The sequence below is a fragment of the Carcharodon carcharias genome, chromosome 12 (assembly GCF_017639515.1).
Source record: "Carcharodon carcharias isolate sCarCar2 chromosome 12, sCarCar2.pri, whole genome shotgun sequence".
NCBI classification, from domain to species: Eukaryota; Metazoa; Chordata; class Chondrichthyes; order Lamniformes; family Lamnidae; genus Carcharodon; species Carcharodon carcharias.
In genome coordinates, this window is record NC_054478.1 from 62,568,001 (window position 1) to 62,592,080 (window position 24,080).

General features: G+C 42.0%; 1 protein-coding gene across 1 annotated transcript in view; it reads left to right on the forward strand.

Annotated features, from left to right (window-relative positions):
* Window positions 1–24,080, forward strand: part of LOC121284684 (potassium voltage-gated channel subfamily H member 7) — a 208,575-nt gene that overhangs the window by 24,929 nt on the left and 159,566 nt on the right. Inside the window, exon 3 of the mRNA XM_041200241.1 lies at window positions 23,641–23,855. Within this exon, the coding sequence (XP_041056175.1) occupies window positions 23,641–23,855 (215 nt within the window). The remainder of the gene's footprint in view (window positions 1–23,640; window positions 23,856–24,080) is intronic.

A 24,080-nucleotide genomic window follows, 5' to 3' on the forward strand; every position in this document is an offset into this window, starting at 1 on the left:
AGGTTAGCCAAGTGTTCCATTTCCATGAATCCAGTTATTAGTACATCGTCCAGACCACAACTTGAGATAATCCTTGAAGTAAGCTCTCCATTGTCCTCTGAAAAATGGCATAGGCCGAAGAAACACCGAAGGGCAGGCATGTATATTGATATAACCCTCTGTGGGTATTTATGGTCAGAAATTCTCAGGAGGCATCATCCAGCTCCAGTTGTTATTATGCATGACTTATGTCAAGCTATGTTGTCCCTCTTGCTAGTTTGGCACAGAGGTCTTCAATCTTGGGAATGTGGTACTGATCCAGTTTGGCTGCTTTGTTGACTGTTAGTTTATAGTCCCCACAGATTTGGACCACCTGGTCTGGTTTAAGGACAGAGACTATGGGTGCTGCCCACTATGAGAACTGAGCCGCTTTTATGACACCCAGCCTCTATAGTCGGTTCAACTCAGCGTCAACCTTCTCTCTTAGAACATATGGCATCAGTCTTGCTTTCTGGGTTCACCAAATCTTGGCCTGTAGGCCATTATTTTTTCCCAGTTCTTGAGGACGGTGTCATTTTTTTAGCAGCTGTAGCAGTCCGCCTGGTCGCAACTGGAAGATTTTGGATCAGTTTAATTTAATCTCTTTCAACCAATCACAACCTAGAAGGCTTGGTCCTTCACCTTCTACCACCATCACTGGTAGTTGTGCTGTTTGGTGTCTATAATAAACAGGTACTCTGGTGATACCTTTTTCCTGGATTTCTTCGCCTGTATAGGTTTTCAACTTGGCAGAAGCCTGTTCCAAATTTAATTGTTGAGCACCTTTACTTAACTATCTGAAAGTGTGTTCTCCCACTACAGTGGTAGAAGCACCAGTGTCTACTTCCATTTTTAAAGGTTTGCCATTCACTTGCATTGTGACAGTAATTGGCTCTGTCTGCCCAACTTTCATGTTGAATATTGAATAAATGTCAGAATCGGTTGTTTCTGGCTCTTCCACGTTATATACTTCATTGGACTTCATTTATTGCCTGGAAGCCTGTTTTAATCTCGTTTTGCAATGTTTCAATATCTGCCCATTTTTGTGATAGAAATAACACTCCACCTTTTTAAATTGCCAATCGTTAGGAGTACAATTTTTATCACGTCGATAAAAAATTAGTTTCCAAATTTGCTGCTAAGTTGCTCCCTCTAAATGTTCGGATAGCTGGGGCTGTTTACCGCTTGGCGGCTTTTTGTGCCACTTTAGGCTGACTGTTTCCACCCAAATAGGAAAACGGCGCCATTTTGCACACCTTGAATCGCTTGTGAATCCCTTACAGCGCTTTCCATTGCAAGCGCTATTTCTAATGCTTTCTTAAAATTAAGATCTACTTCAGCCAGCAATCTTTTTTGAATAGCATCCTGGTGCTTATCACAATCCCTGAGCATATCATTCAGAATTTCACCAAAATCACAACATTCAGTTAGTTGTTTTAATTTCGCCATGTAGGTAGCAATGGTCTCCCCCGGGGGTCTATTCTGTGAATTGAACCTGAACCTCTGCATTTTGATTGAGGGCTTGGTTTGGAAATGTCCCTTAACGAGGTCTACTGATTCACTGAAGGTCTTTGAATCAGGGGCACTGGGGGCTGTCAGGCTTTGAATTAAACTGTAGGTCTTGCTTCCACAAATTCTCAGGGGATTCGCTCTCCTCTTTTCCTCACCTATGATTTGGTTGGCTTGAAAGTAGAACACAAGACGTTCTATATATTGAGACCAGTCGTCTGTAGCTGGTTGACAGAGATTGATTCTGCCAAACTGTGGCACCTCAGATGAGTATATCTTCCTTTTTTTTAATTATCTTAGGTACTCACAATCGCTGGGTGAGGAACAATCCCGGATCTGATTTATCCTCGTCACCAGTTTGTTATAGAGTTGATTTTCTAGGCAATTTTTCTTAGTGGAAATGTTGAACTTTATTTACAAGACAGTAGCAGCAGCTACATGTGTGCATCTAACTCTACACGTAAGAAGAACTCTCTCCAAGAGGTTCCCCGTGCTGCTAACTCATTGGTTTACACATATCATGTGACCTTACAACACAGGATTATTCTTAAAGCTACAGTCCTACATTTATCAGAACTATAATTACTACACATTCCAAATCAACTTTATAAATGAAACCATCTAATATTCCATACAATAGCCAACAATTACCCTTATCCGTTGCTTTAGTGCCTATTGCTTCTATGTGCCTTTATCTATCCTTGTACTCCTACACAAACCTACCACAATTGTTGCAAGACAGCTGTGGAAAGCCTGCTGGCTTTCAGTCAGGGAGGTTGCAGATGGACTTCCAGGATGCTCTCAAGCAGCTCTGGGTTTTGAAAGGCTTGGTACTGTACTGCACTGACGCGGCAGCAGTCTAGGCTGGCTGGGAGACAGGCAAAAGCAAGGGTACTGGCAAAGTGGCATTGGTGAGCAGATGAATGCTGTCAACCTGAGGGTAGACAGCAGGTTCAGACTGCACAAAGTCACTACTATTCCTCTGGGGTGGCATCTCAGCAACCCTAGTAATTTGTGAAATCCTGCAAACACCATTCAGTACTGGCATCTGCAACCATGATGACAGCAGTGAGGGTGGTACAGTATGTTTGAGCAATGTGGCTGTCATGGTTGAATAGCTAGCAGTATGTGCAAACTGTGAGATGTGGAGGTGAGGTGTGTATCTGTGCTAAATGTGTGTAAGTGAGGTGAAGTTATGAATGTAAGTTATGAGTAGTGCTTGATAGAAATTATTGGTAGGTGAGTGATGGGGCTATGATGAATTGCGCAATAGTTAAGGTTAATGGTTCAGACCAAAGGACAAAAAACTTGAAGATGACTTCACTGACCTTGATCATTCATGTGAGGTCATTGAATTTCTTATGCCACTGCATCCTTGTCCTTGAGGCTAGACTCCTTGTATTGACCACAATGGATACCTGCTCCCATTGCTTTCTGAGAGTTTGTCTGGAGAATCCTGAATGATATGCTCAGGGATTGTGATATGCAAGAGGGTGCTATTCAGAAAAGATTGCTGGCTGAAGTGGATCTTGATTTTAAGAAAGCATTAAAAATAGTGATTGCAATGGAAAACACTGTAAGGGATTCACAAGCGATTCAAGGTTTGCAAAATGCCGCCATTTTCCTATTTTGGTGGGAACAGTCAGCCTAAAGTGGCACAATGTGGATAGAGAATAATACCTCCTGTTCACATTTTGCACTAAGATTGCGAGTGCTGCACCTGAGAACCCTGGAGCGCATTCTTTCCCTGATTAGGCAGTCTTTGTGCAGGTTAGTCTCTCTTCTACAGAAAATTCCAGCACCTATTGCAAACAGAATGCACCTCACTTTTAAAAGTTGCAGGTTGGCTTTAGGTAGGTGCAGGCTAGCTGTAAACTTCACACAAACTTGGGCCCCTTATTAAGATGTGCAGCCACTCATCAGCATTGTTAGCACTGAGCTACATCAGGTAAATGAGCTGACAACATGAAGTTTTCATGATGTCTGCATTGGAAAGAACAAGCATGGGTTAATTGCACATTGTAATCCCCACACCCATTTTAGAGTCTTATCCATCTTTTCCCCTTCTGTTTTACTGCATCTCACAGTGATTAAAGCTAATTTTGCTAATTTTAATTCCTTTTTTCTTGAAAAACCAGAAGCTGATAACAGCTGGGTAAGATCAGTGATAGGTATTGGCCCCCAAACCTCTGCCCTCTTATCATCTATGAGGAGGAAGCATTGGAGCACCTTGGCAGGATGGCAATTCAGGGAGTCAGGAATGGAAAAGTAGGAGGGCAGGATCCAGCCAGACTAAATTGCTGAGCACCATCACACTAATGGCTTCAATAATCCAATTTTGTGCTTTATGGTGACTCTGGTAAAAGAATGGTTGGTACTTAGTTGATGCCATGGCAAAATATAGTTTGAGCCGACAATACCTATTTAAATAGTAGACATACCTATGATTTGTTAGAAACAATATCAACCTTTTAGAAAGCATACAACATAAATAACAGTACAGTGATTATAAGAGCTCTACCAGTCTGCTATTTGGTTAGATCACACACGCTCAACAGAGAAAGAAAAAACATGAATTGCTTGACTTAATCACATGATGAATCACATGACAATGACTCAGATGCCATGCAAGTTCATGTGCCCCTCAAAAAGAAAAAGGTATTCTAGCTAACTATATCAGAATTCAAAAGAAAATGCATTGAAGAACACTGAAACTTAACCAAAGCAAAGCATACAATCACAAGTATACAAACAAGTATGCTGTCAATTGAGATGGAGGCTAATGCTGTCTTCCAGATCTGTAATGGTCTCTGACTACCGGGAGTTTCAGGTATTGTAGTTCTAGGCACCTGATTTGAAGGCGGTGGGTGGTTCAGAGAACCATTGGGGTGTGCGTTTCAGAAAAGTCATCAATCTCAGGAGATTTTCCTGCAGGAGGCTCATCAGCAAAAATCAACCAGTGCCAATCCCTATGGTATGATGAGTCTCTGATTTGCACATCATAACTTCCAAGGCCAACGATGCTTTTGCATGTTTCAACATTGCAAGGATTCTGGCCAGAGAATTTCATGTTCATTGTATCATTTAGGCACATTATTGCCTAAACTGATATCATTCTAGCTATTGTAATACTACTGACATTGCTACATTCTTACAAACACACAAGTATCTTCCTCAGTCGAACATCGAAGGATTGGTCCAGTTATCAGTAGTAGTGTCTTGCATCAAGGCCCATGAATCTTTGTGCAGGGCTTGTATCCACACCTTCACTTGGCATGTTGCATCAGTCTAACAAAGCTTGAGACTCTGATTGACCTCACTCCTTGCATGTTCTAGAGTTGCTTCACAATCATGACAGCTTTGCCTTGGGCTGCAGGTAGTGAGGTAACAATGCCATATGTTTAATGTCCTGGCAAACAATTCAAATTCTTTGGATGCAAACTGTGGACCATTATCCATTACTAGAATGTTTTGTATCCCATATTTCGAAAACTTCTTTTGGAGTTCTCTAAGGACATTCTGTGTAGGAACAGAAGTGAGGCTGGCCATGTCATAAAGTTTCCAAGCCAAGCTCAATGAATGCTATACAGTCTTGTAACTTACAAAGGTCAGTCCCAACCTTCAAACATGTTCTAGCCAAGATCTTGTGCTTTATTAATTGTTCTTTATTTGGAGAACTGTGATAAGCTAAACATGTCATACATTGCCGTGTCTGTTGACATTCTGGATCAATAGAGGCTTTTCCAGATGCACAGTGTATGTTGAATAAGCTAATGACATTAATTCTTTACGGGATGCAGCTGTTACCACAAGTTGCTGACCCTTGAATATCAATTCCCCTTGAAGTTAGTTTATTTCAAAAGTCCAAGGGCAGAATTTTCCCCTCGTTGGGCGGGCGTGGCAGGCAGGCCCTGGAGCAGGCGCAAGACCGATCGCCGCCTGCGATCAGGCTCTGACCACGATTAACAGCCAGCCAGCATGAAACGCCTGCTAAGAGCCTTAGTGCTGCCAGGGTGGGGGTGGAAGGAGTGTGAGCGCTGAAGTCTGCGCTTGCGTCGGGGAACGCACACTGAAAGCTTCCTGAAGGCACAGGGAGCTGAAAAATTTTAAATACAAAAATAAATATTTTACAAATGACATAAATATGTCCCCACATGTGACTCGGTCACATTAAGAGGGACATGTCAAAAATGATGGTAAAATAATTTTATTGTTTTTTCAGTAACCGCTGGAAACCTCATCCTGCCTGTGGATGAGGTTTCGTTAAAAGTGCAAAGGCTGCCTGGCCTATTCGCCCGCCTGCCAACCAGTGCAGACTCGATGGGCCAAAGGGCCTTTTTCTATGCTGTAGACCTCTTTGACTATGAACACCCATTGTTGTGGTCCTCATACAGATAGAGCAGGAGGCAATGGAAATAAATGGCATAGGAAGAGCTCATTGCTTTGGGGATGGTAAGATTAAACATTCTTGAGCATGGTAAATTCCCATCCAACCTTGCCAAGCTCCCTTGTGCCTTAAGTGGCCTATAAATGTTCCTCCACCAGACTTACCTCTCTCCCTCATGTTATGTGCTTCCTTCCCCTGGAGTTAAAAGTCTTATCATTCAGAATATACAGCCTAGAATTTCTTCCCAAATATGGTAGGGATGGATTACTGTATAATTAATTGCACTCAGCAATCTGGCCATTTAACTTTGAACCCCCTTAGCAACGATGGACACCAAGGAAGTACAGATATCATTTGTGTCAGTACTGTTGGAGTACAACTGACAGGAAGTATGTACAATCCACCCTGTGATCTGTGTTCATTATAAGATATTCACCCATTTTTAGGCCGGCATATTATAACCCTAATATTATTTTCTAGTGGAATATCACAGAAGTAGCATAATTTGGCAAAGAACCAAATTGGCTTTCCAACCAACATTTTCATGAGGCCCAACCAAACCAGAAAAAAATTGAGGTTCTATTTCCTTTCATTGTTCTGTCCCCTAGAATGCAGGACTTCACATTTCTCTGTATTTGGCCTATTTTAGCCTGTTTATCTGTTCACTCTGCTAATCTGTTTGTGTTCTCCTGTACACTTCTTCACAATTTGCCTTAATTTGCTATTTTGTACCTAATAATATTCATTTTGCAATCTCATCTTTGTGAAAGCATATTTCTCTCAATGCTACGTTCTGTCCTTCCCTTCTAATTAGTTTCTGTCTCCCAGCTGTTGTTCTAATGCTTTGCACAATGACATATAAACATTGAATAACTGGTGCATGCATTCCTACTCTAGTTCCTTCCCTTGTTATATTCTTTTCCCTTCACTACCTGGGCCTAAGGGACATCTCTTTATAAAGCCTCCTGAAATTATTTTAAACTGTATTGTCCCTTCACCTTAGTCTTAGCAACTCCACATTTGCTCTAAGATTTGGTGCTCAACGCCTACCTCACCAGATTATTTTCTCCCGCATTTCTACATTTATCCTCCCTAAGCAATCATTGCGCCAATTTGGTTTCGGTGAAGTTGATCATAACTGTAAGGCTTCCTTCGTTCTCAGAGCTTGACCCAATACCATTGAGATCTGAAACTGCCCCTTCTGTGCCTCCTGACCTCACAAGAATTCCCCAATGATATGTTCCAAATTGTTTTTGGAATGGCCTATTTAAGTGTTGCTAGTTAAGCTGCTCACTCATAGTACAAACGCGTGTAGTGTGGAGTCAGCCCATTTTGTAATTGGAAATTGCAAACGGGTTAGTCTGACTGGAGTGGCACCCACTTTGCATATTTCAGTAGCTTTACGCCTATTCAAGCAGATGAGCAGCTTCCCCATTTGTAACAAAATTGCATCTGTCAGGCCCAAGGCATCCCAGGAGAAGCCCCACCCCATCACCACCACCCCCACCTCAATTATCAAATGCTGCCATCCGTTTTTCAAGTGAGAAGCAGGTGACCAGTAGTTGAAAATAATATCCCCCCATCTCTAACATAATCAACAATGAGTTGTCTATGCCTTCAAAAACAGTTATTCTCATTAGTTTATTGTGTGATGTTCTATAAGGCCTTTCATCATCATCCAGGACTTCATACTGTAGGTCCTGCTTCAATAACCTGCTGCACATTGTGCTGTCTTCACTGGCTTTAACTCTGTGAATATATACTTGGGTCACCATGTTTAGTTATATGATTTTGTGAAGGTCCATGGCTGGATGATTGACAGCACTGGGAGAAGTGATCTATTTTGGTGCATGCACAACATTCTTTGCCTTCTTCTGGACAGTCATCACTATGAGGATTGTTTCCATCACAGTAATACATCTGTTTGGACTTGCCCTAGTTTGGCTATGATTCTCCCTGGTGGTTTGTGTTTAACGTTTATCCATTTGATACAATTGTTGCTTAGTTTCTCATCTACTTTGTGACATTCACTTGGGCGATGTGCTATACCCAATTCTAACAGTTCATTTTAATTGTACTACCTCTTCAGGATTTTGTAGCAGGCACTCAGTGCTTGATCAAGGGACCCAGCATCAGAAAGGGAGGACCCGTTGAGAGCTACCCCACTGCCCTTGCTGCTGACTCCCTTCCCTCGCAACCCCAACCTGCAGCAGTTCATGCAGGCCACTCACCACCACCTTCTCAAGGACAATTAGGGGTGGGCTACAAATGCTGGCCTTGTCAACGATGCTCATGTCCCAGGACCCAATAATAAAAAGTTGCTGTCAACTGGTGAATTAATAGGAGTATTTCCCCCAGTCCTTATCCAAGGTCCAACCTGAGCACATAGTTATTAGAACAAAACTAACAACAGCCGCTCTTCACCGCTGGTGACCATGCACTCAGTCATTAAGGCAAACAGCTCTGGAATTTCCTCTCCAAAACCTTTCCATTCTCCACCTTTCTCTCCTCCTTTCAAATCTGCCTTAAAACCTCCTGTTTTGACCAAGCTTGTTGTCAATCTTCCTAATTTCTAATTTGTGTCTGATTACACACCTGTAAAGCACTGTGGGACATTTTATTACATTAAGGGTGTTTTATGAATGTAAGCTGATCGCCGCCCACGACCGGCTGTGCTTCGCCATTTTATGTGGGTGGGCCAATTAAGTCCCACCCAGTGTGACGCGCACCAGAAGCACTCAGCGCTACCTGTGTGGGTGAGGGGAGTAAGCTGAGTCTGGGCCTGCTCTCTTTCACGCATGCGCACGAAAGAGCGCAGAAATCTCCCTGAGGCATGGTGCTGCCTCAGGGAGATTAATTTCATCATAAAAAATTGAAAAAAAAAATTAAATTATTCATACGTGTCCCCTGACATGACATTGTCACATGAGCTGGGGCATGTTTATGAATTTTCTTGAAACATTTTACTGAATTACTAAATCCTTCATGAAACTTTATCCTGCCCGTGGATGAGGTTCCATGACAAATGCAAAGGCTGCCTGGGCACTTTGCCTGCCCACCAACCTTAAAGTTGGACCGGCAGCCCTGACAGCTACTTCAATTAGATTATTAACGATCCTTAACAGGCCTTTGACAGTTCAGCGGGCGCGCACCGGAGTCGGTTGCGCGCCCACCAAACTGAAGATCAGAATGTCGTGCGATGGCATCAGTGGTGCCGATGTCACCGCGTGTCATTTTACACATCAGTGTGTGGGGCCCAGGCACTGGCCAAGATTTATATTAGAACTTAGATGTATCTAAAGTCTATTATTATACAATCTCAGATCCAATTATTTTTTAAATCTTCATGGTTTATATTTGCTATAAGGTTTATAAAATGAGTTGCAGTAAATAACATCGAATTCAATACAGTCAACAAACCAGAAATAAAATTGGATAATTTATCTAATAAAGGTTGCGGTCAAAATGTAATTGGAGTTTTGCAGTGCTAATATTTTGAATTGTACTTACCAAGGAGAAGTCTCCAAATTATTTCAAAGTGGGTGAAGGATTTGTGTTGGTATCCTAGTTAGAACTTAAATTGGAAGCCCTTAACATAAATGCATATGTTTGAGCAGTCTTCACTTGCTTTCTTCTCTGTCTGCAGTTTCATGCACTACACTGAATATCATTTTTCACCTCAATTATTTCTACTAGTCTCACTTATGCAAAATAACTACATGCAGAAGCACATTACAGTCACTCAAAATAAACATAGGTTTCCCTCATTTCTTCAATCCAAAATAAATGCAGATTCAAAATAGTAAATAATTTGGGTAATAAACTGTGCTGAGGATATCAGAGGAGAAATCATTTGTTGCAAAGTTACACTTTTCAAACAAAAGTGAGTTCCTCATTGTCAGAAGTGTTGAGTCTTGCAGTACACATATCTCATGTTCAATGGTGCTTGTCACTCCAGTAAATAATTTAATGTTAAGTGCTGGGCCCAGATGGCCCATTATCTAACTAAAAATAATGGGCCTCTTTCTAGCAATTCCATGCTGCCTAAAGAGATAAGAAGAAGTATGGGCAAAGAGTAGTGCATTTTAAGGAGGGTGCTTCTAGTTTTGTGCAGCACAGAGCCCATGCTGACCGAAGAAGCAGAACTAAGGGCAGAATGACAAGAGTTAGCAAATAAAGGTGGGGTAAACAATGTTAGATGGTGAGGAATCTCAAGTTGTCACGTTGAGTGTGTGAGCTAAATAATAGTGTTACTATCTCCAATGTTGCATGTCATCCCTCTGACAATGATTTTGATGGTAGCACCCCGAAGTGAAGTGAAAGGTTCTTGGATGACAGGACCACCTCCTGTCCTTGAACTCTCCTTCCGATTAAATGCCAATTTCTCCTGCAAGAAGAGCGGGACTGGTTTAAGGTTTGCCCTGTGTGACATGGCTTGGCAAAGCATACTTGGAAAAAGCCGGTTTGAATAAGTGGAAAAGTCATAGTTAGGACAGTAGCTGGTGTTGAATGTGTGGGTACAAGAAGATGTAAAGATTGGAGTGGGGGAGGGAAGGATTTTTAATGTGGGTATAAAATCTGGTATTGCAGGGCAGTAGAGCTTTTTGAGGAGGAGTCTTATCTAAGCAATCCTGGTTAAAGCTACTGGGTGGAATTTAATTGAGGCGACGGGAATCCCGCACACCAATTGGAGAATCAGTGGGAATACCATGTTGCCTTTTCATGGGAGGCCTGCCGCTATTTAATCATGCAGTTACCTGCTCAGCGCTGGGCGTCCCACTCAATCAAGGCCCCAGTTGGGTGAATATCCTGACCTGAAAGAACTGTCGGCCATTCAGAGGCCAGAAGTTCTCCATTACCGACAGCACCATTGGGAGCACTGGCTGCTGCTAATAATACACTGATGCCTTCACCAGGAATTGTCAGTGGATAGGCGTCATGGGGAAGGAGTTGCTGATGAGTGGAGGAGAGTGGGGTGAGGGTGGGTTTCAGCAGTACCCCCTTTCCCGATGCCAGGTTCCCCGATCAAACGCTGAGTGCCTGTGAACAAGGGAACTCCCCTACATAGCTGCAGGCAAACGCCACAGCGTTTGCTGAGTGGCTTTGGGGAGGCGCGCGGGACCCACATGAGTCCCATTAAATCCAGTGGGTTTAGCAATAATTGGTCTCATGTGGCTTGTTAATGAGCCTAATTGACATCTTGTCACCAGCAGGCATGATTCTTCAAGCTGTTCCCGCCGCCAGGAATCAAACACAGGGACTCCCACACAATTCTCTCACCCTGCCATCCCACCCCCTAGCCCCACTGGCCATCATGCCCACTCCATCAGGCTCCATTAAATTCCACCATTAAATTTCATACTGCACTGCAAACCAGGTCCTAGGAACCATGCTACTCGCATTGACCTATACAAGCCATGCTAGTATACCAGTCCACTGCTGCTGATTAATAGGGCATTAGTTATCAATCTGAAAGAAAGGTTCCTCCCTGGTCCTCAGATGAAACAAGGACCTCCACAGCTGTACCTGAAAATCATGATGTCCTATCCATCGTCACTCTGCTTGTTACTTTGGTAATAAGTTGTCCACTCACCACTTCTTCTTGGAAGAGCTGCAGGCTGGCTTTAAGAAATTGCAGGTGCTATGTATTGAATGTCTTTTGAATATCTTATTGAGCTTGCCATATTGACAGCTGCGCAATGTGGGATCACGTTTGTTTTGGTTCGTTCAGTTACCGCAGTCAATAAACGAAGCACCTTGTTCAACCGCCTCTGCGCCTATGTGAGTATTTGTCAATCTCTAAAAGGTTAACGGCAGTACCAATAGTTAATCATAACAAATTGGTGATGAGAACAACGGACCTTTACAGTAATGCCACTCGAACAATGAAACAGCTAGTAAAAAGAAATTAATAGTTAAAAAAAAGTGCACCCGCCGATACTCCTGAAGCGCAATGTTCAAAACAACAAAGTCCCTGTAGAGTTAAATAAAAAAGTGAATTGCTGCTACTCTGAAGATTAATGAAAAAAGGAGGCAATTAGAACAGGGAGCTGTGCAGCAGCTCTGGGTTTAAAGAACAAACGGTTCCAATCCGAAAGGCTAATAAGTCTTTAGGAGCGGTCCCAAAGTTCAAAAAAAAGGGGAATCTGTAAGAGCTGAAGTAAAAAGAAAGAATTAGCCAGTGGGGAAAGTGCTGCAGTGACTTTTTTCAAGCGCTTAAAGAAACAAGAGACCCACGATTGCAGGGTTCCCGAGATCAGCACGTGAAAATGACAGCGGCAGGGCCGACGGCTGCAGACAGCCCCCAAAGTTCTAAAACAGGACCAAAAGGGAAAAAGAAAGAATCCCAGAGAACAGAAGTGCTCTTACCCTGAAAGTTTTAAAAAGTTTAGAAAAGAAGACCCACAATCGCTGGGAGCCCACTGAAAGCAGAAAAGCGTGGGAAGGACCACAGGGACCTAGCCAGCAACTGCTGACAACCTTACCAGACCTATGGGACATTCGATGGGACTGGTGAACAGTGGAACTCCTACACTGAAAGTTTTGACTATTTTGTTCTTGCGAATGGAATTGAAAATAATAGAAAGGTGGCAACTTTCTTAAGTATGATGGGAGCTAAAACCTTTGGTTTATTATGAAGTTTGGTGCAGCCTGACAAACGTGGCACAAAATCATATGAGGACATTATAAAAGTCCTGGAGACATATTTTTTTCCCCTAAGCCACTTGTCATAGCAGAAAGATTTAGGTTTCACAGGAGAAACCAAGAAGAGGGTTGTGCAGTATGCTGCAATACTTAAAAAGCTCACTGAACATTGTGAATTCAAGAAAGTTCTGAATGATACCCTTTGTAGGTCTGTGGCCTTCGTACTGAAGCAATCCAGAAACACCTCCTGACAGAGGATAACCGCACTTTGCAGAGGTTGCAGTTTCCATAGGGCTGTCTGTAAAAGAAACACAGCAGCTGAGTGCATCAACTCAAGTGCATAACGTGATAGTTCAGTGTGCACACAAGATAGCAGGCAGCCAAGAACATTACCATTACAGCAAGGCTGATCACTGAATGTTGGTGCAGAGACTTTGAATGTCGTCAGTGTGGCAAGAAGGGATCCATTGAGCGGGCCTCTAAAATCAAAAATGTAGCAGCAAATCAGAAAAGCAAACCAACAAAAAAGGAATCTGCTGTCTGGTGTAACAAGAAGAAAAACTTTTATGTCATGCAGCAGGAACAGGCGGACCAGAGTGACACCAAGTCTGAAGAAGGGCCCCTCCACATCTTATCAGTGGCAGGTGGTTCACAGGGCTACTGGGTAACACCGCTGCTGGAGGAACAACCAATATGTATGGAACTGAATACAAAGGGCAGTAGTTTCTCTGGTCCCAGATGCTGTGTATGAGGAGAAGTTCAAACGTCTTCCCTTGATGCCTGCAAAAATCATTCTAAAACATATAGAGGGGAATCTGTATCTACAATGGGCAGAACAGAAGTTAAAGTGGAACTAAATGGACAGACTGCTAAGCTACCACTGTTTGTGGTAAAAGGCAACTACCCAGCTTTAGTTGGTCAGTCATGGCTAGAGAAGATCCAGTTACACTGGGCAGAAGTACAAAGCATTGCAAAAGAAGAAACTGGCCTGACAGCTGTTATTAAAAAACATGCTGTTGTTTTCAAAGGAGATTGTGGAAGCATGAAGGGAATTACTGTAAAATTGAATATCAATGCTGACTCTCAACCAAGATTTCTGAAGGCCAGTATCGTGCCTTATGCCAACGACCAAAAGTCAAAGCTGACCTGGAGCATCTAGTCAAGATAGGAGTCTTGGTTCTCATCTCTCATAGCCAATGGGCAATACCCATTGTTCCAGTGCTCAATATGCATCTCCATACGGATCTGTGGAAATTTCAAGGTTACTGTTAACCCCGTGTTGTGTGCTGAATAATATCCACTTCTCTGTATCGAGGACCTTTTTGCTGGCCTGGCTGTTGGACAGAAATTCAGCAAACTAGATCTATTCCAGGCCGACCTACAAATGCACATTGGTGAGAAGCCACAAGAATATCTGACTGTCACAGCACACAAGGAACTGTACAGATATTGCTGTTTGCCTTTTGGAAAAACATTAGCTCCAGCTTTGTTTCAAAGGGTCCTGAGGAGCTTGCCTGGAGTTCAGTGCTACCTCGATGACATCTTGGTAACAGGCAGGACTGATGAGGAACATCTCAAGAACTTGGATGCCACCCTACAAAGGCTAGAGGAATATGGCCTATGAGTTCACAAAGACAAATGTGAGTTTTTTCAGCTCTCAGTGGAATATTTGTGGCACATCATTCATGCTACTGGGTTTCACAAAGCACCCTCCAAGGTCAAGGCTATTGTGGATGCTCGAGCTCCTCAGAATATCAGCCTGTTTCGTTCATTCTCAGGGCTACTGAATTATTGTGGGAGATTTACTCCACAGCTGGCAACCCTGCTGAAACCCCTACATGAGTTAGAACAAAGCCTGGAAATGGACAGAAGCCTGTGACACTGTGTTCAAGAAGGCTAAAACAGCACTGACAGATTCTGAGATACTGACACACTTTGACCCCTCCTTATCTCTACAACTTGCATGCGATGCATTGCCTATGGAGTTAGAGCCGTTGTTTCACACATAGTGCCCTCAGGTGTGGAGAGGCCCATAATTTTCACTTCACAGACTTTAAACAAAGCAGAGTCAATACAGTCAAATTGAACGCAAAGTACTGGGAGTCATTTTCAGAATCCAGAAATTTCACCAGTTCCTGTTTGGATGGATATTCATGCTGCTGACTGATCATCAACCACTCACCTCAATATTCGATCCACACACAGGCATCCCTTCTTTTGCTGCAAGCAGGATGCAGCTTTGAGCATTGATGTTGGTTGCTCACGCATATGACATCAAATATCGAAAACCTACCTTGCTTGGCAATGCAGATGGACTTTTGAAGCTGCCACTACCAGTCAGCCATGTGGACACTGCTCAGAAAGACATTTTCTACTTTGCACATGTGGAGAACATGCCATCACTTGAGTCCAAATCAAGAAGGCCACTCAAGTGGACAACATGGTCCAAAGTCATGGACCTTATGATGCATGGCAACTCTTCCCCAAATTTCCGAGTTTCACCTGACCTTCATCCTTAAGTTGCCAGAAGGATGGAGTTAGCAGTCACTTCAGGATGTTTGCTTTGGAGCAATGCGAGTTATTATTCCATCAACATTGAGGAAACCAGTGTTGGACCAATTTCATGTTGGACACTGTGGAATAGTTCACATGAAAGAGATTGCACGAAACTACTTTTGGTGGCCTGGCCCGGCCCCCCTCCATCTATGGGAGTGGCCAGAAAATCCATGGCAGTGCATCCATGTTGATTTTGCTGGTCCATTTGAAGGAACAACGTTCATGGTGGTTGTAAGTGCTCATTCCAAATGGCCAGAAGTTTCAGTGATGTCCTCTACTACTGCTGAGAGTACAATTCAAAGGATATGAGAAGTATTCAGTTGTTACGGGCTACCAGAACAACTTGTAACTGACAATGGACCTCAGTTTGTCTCGCAGGAGTTTGAGAATTTTTTGAGAAGTAACAGAATTCATCACATCACCTCAGCACCATACCACCCATCACCAATGAGTTAGCTGAGATATTTGTTCAAACCATGAAACACACTTTAAGTTCAGCATGAGGACATTCCTCTATTCAAAAGCGTCTGGACACATTCCTGCTGACATACTGAAACATGCCACATGCTACGGCTAAAGCATCTCCAACATTTCTACTAATGGGACGGCAACTGCACAGTTGCTTTGACCTGATGAAACCAACAAAAACACGACAAGTTGTGCAAGATCAACAACATGACCAAGTGGAGAGAAGAGCACAAAGATAAAAGGCAACAATTTTCTGTTCTGGACAAGAAGTTCTAGCTCAAAGCTAAATAGATTCCCGCTACTGTGATTGCTGAAACAGGACCTGTTTCGTACACAGTCCAAACTGTGAATGATCTCACCTGGCGGAGACATGTTGACCAACTGTTGTCAAGTCAAGCACAATCTAAGGATACACCTCTTATGAAAGAGCCATCACCAAATCAAGGAATCCTGGCTCCAGTCTCACCTCTTCAGTCTAGCTCCACTGAAGTTGAGGTTGTCTCTCCTTCACCTGCATTAGACACAAGTTCAGATTCCACTGCAGGTCCTGGGTTGCCATCAGTCTCCGGTGAGCATTGCTCTATCAAAGCGCCAGAAGTCCACTGTAACCCACACCAGGAGAGGAGACCCCTGAACGTCTGAATTTATGAAGTCAGAGACTTGAGATGGGTTCAGAGAGCACAGAGGGCATACCTTCTATCTCTAGACCAGAAAATGTTTTGTTAAACTGACATTTTCAATAACGGGGGAGAAATATGTTATGTATTCAATGTCTTTTGAATGTTTTATTGAGCTTGTTGTGCTTGAGCTGGGCATTGTGGGATCACAGAGTCCATGTTAGTTTTGGTTAGTTCAGTTACTGCAGTCAATAAATGAAGCACCTTGTTCAACCACCTCTACACCTATGTGGAGTGTTTATCAGCCTCTAAAAGGTTATCAGCAGTACAACAGTTAAACATAACAGCAGGCCTGCTGGATTTCCTACCCTTGCAAATGACAGGTTGCCTATAACCAGTGACTAGCACCAGCAGCTCGCCTCCTATAATTTATGAAGTCTGATCATAAAAATCTGACAGAATGGGTCTCCCATTCACCACCCAACCAAATTATGTCATATATCAATTTGGCCTTTACTACATATTTTTTTATTCCTTATGGAAAAGTACTTTTAAATAATGCTGGGGAAATTGGTTTCACATTTCCGGGGGGGTGGGGGGGAGACCTTGGTTCCTCCCAACTCATTTCCTGCCCCTCACAACCAACAGCCTTGAAATCGGGGGTGATGGAGAGCCAATTACTCCAGTTTATGGAGTGCATGGATAAATCTTTTCACAGCAGATATCAAGCAGATAAATAAATGTATTACTCTTTTAAAACACTGCATAAATGACTGATGTGCAGTGGAATATGCAATTCCTTGTATTTTAAGGGGTGCCATGGTCCCCATTGCCCAGCTAAAAGGTCGATGGCAAGCCTGCCCACCATGATGCTGACTGCCCCTCAGCAAACTAAATGGAAGCAATTGTAACTACTTTAAGGTGAGACTTCTGCTCCTACCTCAGGAGGAAATTCCATCTTAGAGGCTGCCCATCATCTGATTGGCTGGCAGTGCTGTAGTCGCAATAGCACCAGGCAGGAGCAGTGGCTACTGCTGGGCTACAGGCTGTTCCAACAAAGTGGAGCCAGGACATGAGATAAGATAGGCTGGCAGGCCCTGGCAAGGAGAGGCTTTCAGGGGGGTTGGGGGGTGGTGAAGGGAATGGGGACTGGGTTTCCGAGGCCGTGGGTGGGTAAAGAGGGAAGTGTGACCTGGGGTGGATTGGAGGGTGTTCTCTGATAGGCACAGGGAACATGGAAAGAAGGGCACCCCCTCTTTGCCCGACACCAGCCCTTGCAGCTAAAGCTGTTGGGTTTCCTACATGGTGTGGTACAAACTTAGCCGTTCTCCAATCCTCCGACATCACTCCTGTAGCCAGAGAGGATTGGAAAATGATGGTCAGAGCTTCAGCTATTTCTTCCCTTGCTTCCTTTAGCACCCTGGGATACATTTCATCATTCCATTTTCAAGGATGCGAAACAACCTAGCATTTCCTCCCTTATGCCGTCTAATATTTCACACTCCTCTTCCTTAACTATGTCTTCTTCGTCCCTCTCTTTTTCAAAAACAGGTGCAATGTATTGGTTACGAAGCATGCCTATGATTTTAAAATGAAGCTGTTGTGTTAGTGTATTGTGAAGTGGATATTGACATGTATAATCCTGTACTGATGATCATAAAATGAGAGGGCATTGAGAGAGTGGAATCATTTCCTGTTTGTGTAGATAGTGACATTGTGCAGTGGAGCTCATAGGGCTACATAGGTACAATCTATAATATTCTGGGCCTTTGGGAATCAAACTACTCTATAAAATTGCTGAGCCCTGTCATGGTCCTGTGGTTTTCCATGTAAATGCAACTGCTTGCTCAAGCATGCAAGGGAGCTGTCACTTGCTTAACACATCTATGGATTACTAACACGTTTATGTTGCCAAAATCTGAAATGATCCCAAATTGCAAAATTCCAGGGTGATTGTGATGTCAATAGCCGCAGACAGTATCTTGCCTGAGGAGCAGCATGGTGGCTAGTCTGCTTGAAGCATGTAACATGATTCAGTCATACTTTCCCATATAACATTTCTGCAGCTCCTGTTTATATGACAATTACAGATATATATGCATTTTCCTACAAAGTCTGGGGCAGTGTGACTGCCAGGTGAGTGAACACACAGTCTGACCTGATCCTCCAAGAAGTACAGATTTCCAGGGAATCTCCACTATGGCACTCTGGAAAAAAAACAATTGTCACAGAGGCTACTAAAAGCCTAAGAAACAACGTGGGATGGGATTTTACAGTCCTGTCACGACGGGGGCAGAGCCATAAAATGCAGTGAGCTGTTCAAAAGTCCATTGACTTCAGTGGGAGTGTGAAATCCCGCCGGCATAAAATTCCACCCCTGGGGTAGCAATAGGCTGGGAGGGTGAGTGGTGGGGAACAACATGAGCAAGCAAAATGGTTGAGATTTGACCTTTACAATTTGGCAATCTTCTTGAGGATCTTTAAAGAAAAGACTTGCATTTCTGCAGAGCCTTTCTTGTCCTCAGGACTTTTCAAAGAACTTGAGAGCCAACTAAATGCTTTTGGAGTGCAGATACTTGTTTCTAGTCAAACATGGCAGGGAATTCCCACAACAAGATCCCACAAGCTGCAATAAACAGTCAATCATCAGCTGATATAGAAACAGAAACATAGATCGAAGAAACTCAGCATGGATTTGTAAACTATAGATTAGGTCTGACTAATGTAGTTGAATTTTTTGAGGAAGTCACAAACATGGTAGATAGGGGCATTTCCATGAATTTTGTTGGTAGGGGCTTTCAGAAGACATCTGATAAGGTTTCCATACAAGGGCTTATCAGGAAATATTAGAACTCATGGAATTAGAGGAAGCCTTGTGATATGGGTTGATAATTGGTTGCGAGGTAGGAGACAAGAATAGGGAAAATAGAGTTATTCTTCTGATTGGGATGTAACAAGTGGTGTATCCCAAGGACCTGTACAGGAGCCTCAACTTTTCACCACATGAATTAATGCTTTGGATGAAGGAATAGCAAGATGAATATCCAAGTTTACAGATGACACTAAGTTAAGAGGCACAATTAAGTTGTATGGATCAGAAAAGAACATTACAAAACAATATGGACAGACTGAATGAGTGTGCAAAACTATGGCAAATGGAATTTGACCTGGGAAAGTGAAAGACCATTCACTTTGGATCTGAGAAAGACAAATCGGAATGTTTGCTTAATAGTGAGAAAATAAGAACTGTGGAGGAGCAAATGAGTTAGGGCAGGTTTTTCCAGTTGATGAGCAGGGGTGGGGCCTGCTCGCCGATGCGTAAAATGATGCGGGGATACATTGGGCGTGCATCCCGACGTCATCCTGCGTCATTTAGATTTTCAGTTCAGCCTATTAAGGCCATTAAAAAACTAATTAACATGATTGATGGACATGACCTTAAGGTTGGCGGGCAGGCCAGGAGCCCAGGCAGACTTCGGAAGAAACTCCGGCTGAGGGAATCCCCCCTGCCCGCACAGGGAGCGCATATCACTTCCTGGCAGACGTCACGCAGGGCTGGCCTTAATTGGCCTGCCCATATAAAATGGCGGCACGCTCCTGGGGGCGCCAATCGGAAGCCCACCCGCTCTCGCACTTTCCCTGCGATGGGAGGAAAATGTTGCCCTTAATTGTTCATGTGCACAAATCACTAAAAGTTAGTGCACACATACAAAAAGTAATCAAAAATGTGAATGGAATATTAGCCTTTATCACTAGAGGATTAGAATGTAAGAGTGAGAAGGTGATGCTTCAGTTGGATAGAACTTTGGCCCATCCCCATCTGGAGTACTGAGTTCAATTTTGAGTCCCAAACCTCAGGAAAGACATGTTGGCCTTGGAAGGGATACAGTGCAGATTCAGCGTAATGATATAAGGGTTCTTGGAATAAGAACGTATAAAATTGGCTTTTATTCCCTTCAGTTTAGAGGATTGAAAGTTGATGCATTTAAAATGATAGAGATTCAAATGGGTAGGTAAAAAGAATCAATTTTCTCTGGTGGGAAAATTCAGAATAAGATGGCATTATCTTTTTTCACACAGATTAGGAACCAGGAACTTCCCCCAAAACAGCTGTGGATGCTGGGTCAATTAAAGTTTTCAAGTCTGAAAATGAAATATATTTCTTAGGCAAAGGTATCAAGGAGGGGGTCTTGTGGTGCAGTGGGTAGTGTCCCTACCTCTGAGCCAGAAGCCTGGGTTTGAGTCACACTCTGACAGTTGATGGTCACAGGAGATGCATTCATAATGTGGCCAAACAGGTTGATTATCAACCCGCAAATTCTCCCAATATACCAATGGTAGGCAGTAAGAGCAGGAGAGTCTCCTGGTCAGCTAGAACCTGCAGAAGGAATAAAAAACCACTGCAGTACCTTATCAAGTATCAACATGGAACAACACATGGTTGCCAATGCCCTCTTAGGGCATGGTACCTGAAGAGACAGAAAGAGAGAGGTATCAAGGGTTGTGGAACAATGGGTGGTATGGAGTTGAGGTGCAAATCAGCCATGATCTAATTGAATGATGGAGCCTCAAAAGGCTTAATGGCCTCCTCCCTTACCTTAATTTCTACTCGTATTTGAAGATCTTCACTTGGGGTGGGGATGGATGTGCGGTAAATGTTGTCCAGAATGGAAGAATTCCCAGCTCTTTTTCAATAATGCTGTGGGATCTTATAAGTTCACCTGAACAAGCAAATGAGGCAACAACTTAATCCAAAAGGTGACACTTTAGCCAATGTAGCACTCCCAAAGTATTGCATTGCAATGTTAATTTTGAATTTGTGATCAGGTACTTGGAGTTGAACTAGAATCCACAATCCTCTGACTCAGAAGCAAGAGTACGATCATTTAGCCAAACTGATACTTAAAATATATTTTTATATATGGTTCAATGTAGCATCTTTGACCAATCAATTGATACAGCTGAATAGGCAAGTAGAGTTAATTGGCTGGAAAATAAAATGTTGTGACGTAACTTTCATGTCATTTACATGTATCTGCTCACAAACTGCAGGTGCGCCTCATGTGTTAGATCATCACCCGATTCTCTGAATGGATTGTTCAGTTAAAGCCCAAAGATTGGCTGCTGTCAATCGAGAAATCTAGCTAATCTAGGCATTCAATGTTAAATTTGGTGAATCAAAAATTAAGAACTAGCTGGGGTAATATGTAAACATTCACCTCATCGGTGTCTTTACCATGTTTTGTAAACATTATACAAGTTGACATTTATTAACTATGCTTGTAATATCTGTGGAATTAACATTTATCATATTGACAGGCAGTATGATTTGGATATCTTAGATCCTTTGTGTGGTTTACGTCAATTGTCCATTATTCATTGGGACTATTGTTGTATCTAACACTAAATCTAGAACTGTCTCTGTCATCCATTTTAAGTGATTTCCTACATTTTGACACATTTAAATTATTTTTTCGATCAGATTGGAAATGGAGGGAAATTGTACAGCAGAAACTTGGCATCATCAAGGAGCTACAATGAAATAAATACAACTGTGAATTTTTCATTTCTTTTATCTGCAATATTAAGCCACGCTTATCACTGCCAGATACCATATCAAGTTTGTTATGCTGCCAACATTTTTATTAATATCTTCCTTAACATAGCATGACACCTGATATCATCAGAGTTCTGTTCACTTTCTTTAAAGGTCAAGCAACAGGATTGAAACTTTTATCAGAAACATAACAAAGAAAAACAATTTAAACAAGTGCTAGCTTTATTTCTGCAAGTACATATCACATTATTTCAAGATTTACTGTAGTTTTCCATTTAAACATAGGTTAGAAGTGATGTTTCTTTACTAGTAAGTTGACTCGGACATGCTATCCATTATGTGGTCAGTGATGTGGTTATTAACAAAGGCCTAGATGTTTAGCCTAACAGTCATTCCCTGCAGAACCAAAGCAATACTATTGGCTATTACACTGTTAGTAAACTTCTGGTACTGCCTTAGAATGTTACCACAGCTGTTATGACTGTTGCTGTAAGTTATTTAGAAACAATTTAGTTCTGCATTTGGAGATTTAGACATTTTTTAAAAAGTGATATTGATTTTCACTAAAAGTTCAGAGACCTCACCTAATTAAGATGATAATGAACTTATGCATCTTAAGATTTCTGTCATGGCAGTATTTATTTTAGTACTCATTTCATCTTGCACCTAAATAAGCAAAGATATTGTAAACCATTCTTGTTCATTCTCTGCTGATTATTGAGTAACTGTTGTTAAACTGCTGAGTCTAATTGTCAGGCAACTTGAATGTAATGAACTGAAACAGCCTAATGCTGTAGAACAGTAAATGCTCTGACAGAGCTCTGACAGGCTACACAGAGAGCAGAGTTTTCTCTTGAGTCCACCATTGCAGTTGAATCAGACAGAGATGGCATGTCTCTTACCAGGTTTAGAATGGATTTGTAGAGACTCCTTCCAACATCCTTATCAATGAAGACAAAAACAGATTTGGAAGAAGAGCACATAAAAATGCAAAGAGGAAGTATACAATCAAATGACACTGTCACTTCAGTTAGCACAAATGGAAAAATGTCATCTGGTTATAATTTTGTACAAAATATACTTAGGTTCCACAATATTGAAATGAAACAGGGGAAAGTTCAAATAGAAATAATGATGTAAAATGCATTTTAGTGACAAGATGTCACTTGATCTTTAAATGGTAACATGACTTCATTCATGGATCATAGCTAATGGCAGGAAATTACTTTTCCAAAGCATGTGTTTTTGAAATGCCATTAACTTGTGCTGATGATTTTCAGAAACTTGTTACACAAAAGGCTGTACTGTTTTTGGAAGCACTGAGCCATTTGCATCAACTTAGCCATTCAAAGTATAGATGTGTATTGAACCTGTAAAAATGGCAAAATGTTATTGACTATAGTTCCTGCATCTAGCAGAAATACATGTGCATCTGCAGTTCATCAATCAATGACCATTAGCTGACTGTTAATTGAAAATGTGATTATCTGTTCATTACTTTTTTTGCTGAATTGCCGGATGATATCTGAGTTAGGCATTTGTACTATCGAAAGGTGTTGAGCTTGCATGCAATGTAGTAGCAAAATTAACACTGTCTGTGTGTAATATAACTGATCCCATTCCCTGAGGTTGCACTATGTACATTAGGGATGTCCATATTTTGAGCAGATATAATTAATCATTCAAAAATATAATGAATTGAGTTGTTTAGTTTATGTATTTTGAAAATTCATTCAATTGTAATAACTGGAATTAGTAATTTATCTATTTATTATTATTAAATGGATGAAATTGTCCTTCCTATTATGATAATCAAAAAGCTCAATCTACTATTAAGAGAACATAATATGAACCTTACATATTTTATTGTGAATTTTCCTCAGGACCTTTTAATCATATCAAGTCAAGCCTATTGGGCTCCACATCAGATTCTAATCTCAACAAGTATAACACAATTAGCAAGATTCCTCAAATTACCCTGAACTTTTCTGATATAAAAGCTGAAAAGAAGAGCTCATCCCCACCTTCATCAGAGAAGACCATCATTGCACCTAAAGTGAAGGAAAGGACACACAACGTGACAGAAAAAGTAACACAGGTAAGAAGTTTGGCCATAGGACAAAGCACAGTTAAAGATTCTTTCCTAAAGATTGTTTTCATGAATAATTATTATTCGTAATTATTTTGCAAACCCATTTGCTGCACTTGTGACTCCCAGTAAACATTGGCTGTAATCATGGAAATCCCCCAGCCAAGAAATAACAGCTAATTATTGCACTTGTTTTGTCAACTAATAACACTGCAATGCCATGTTAAATTATGA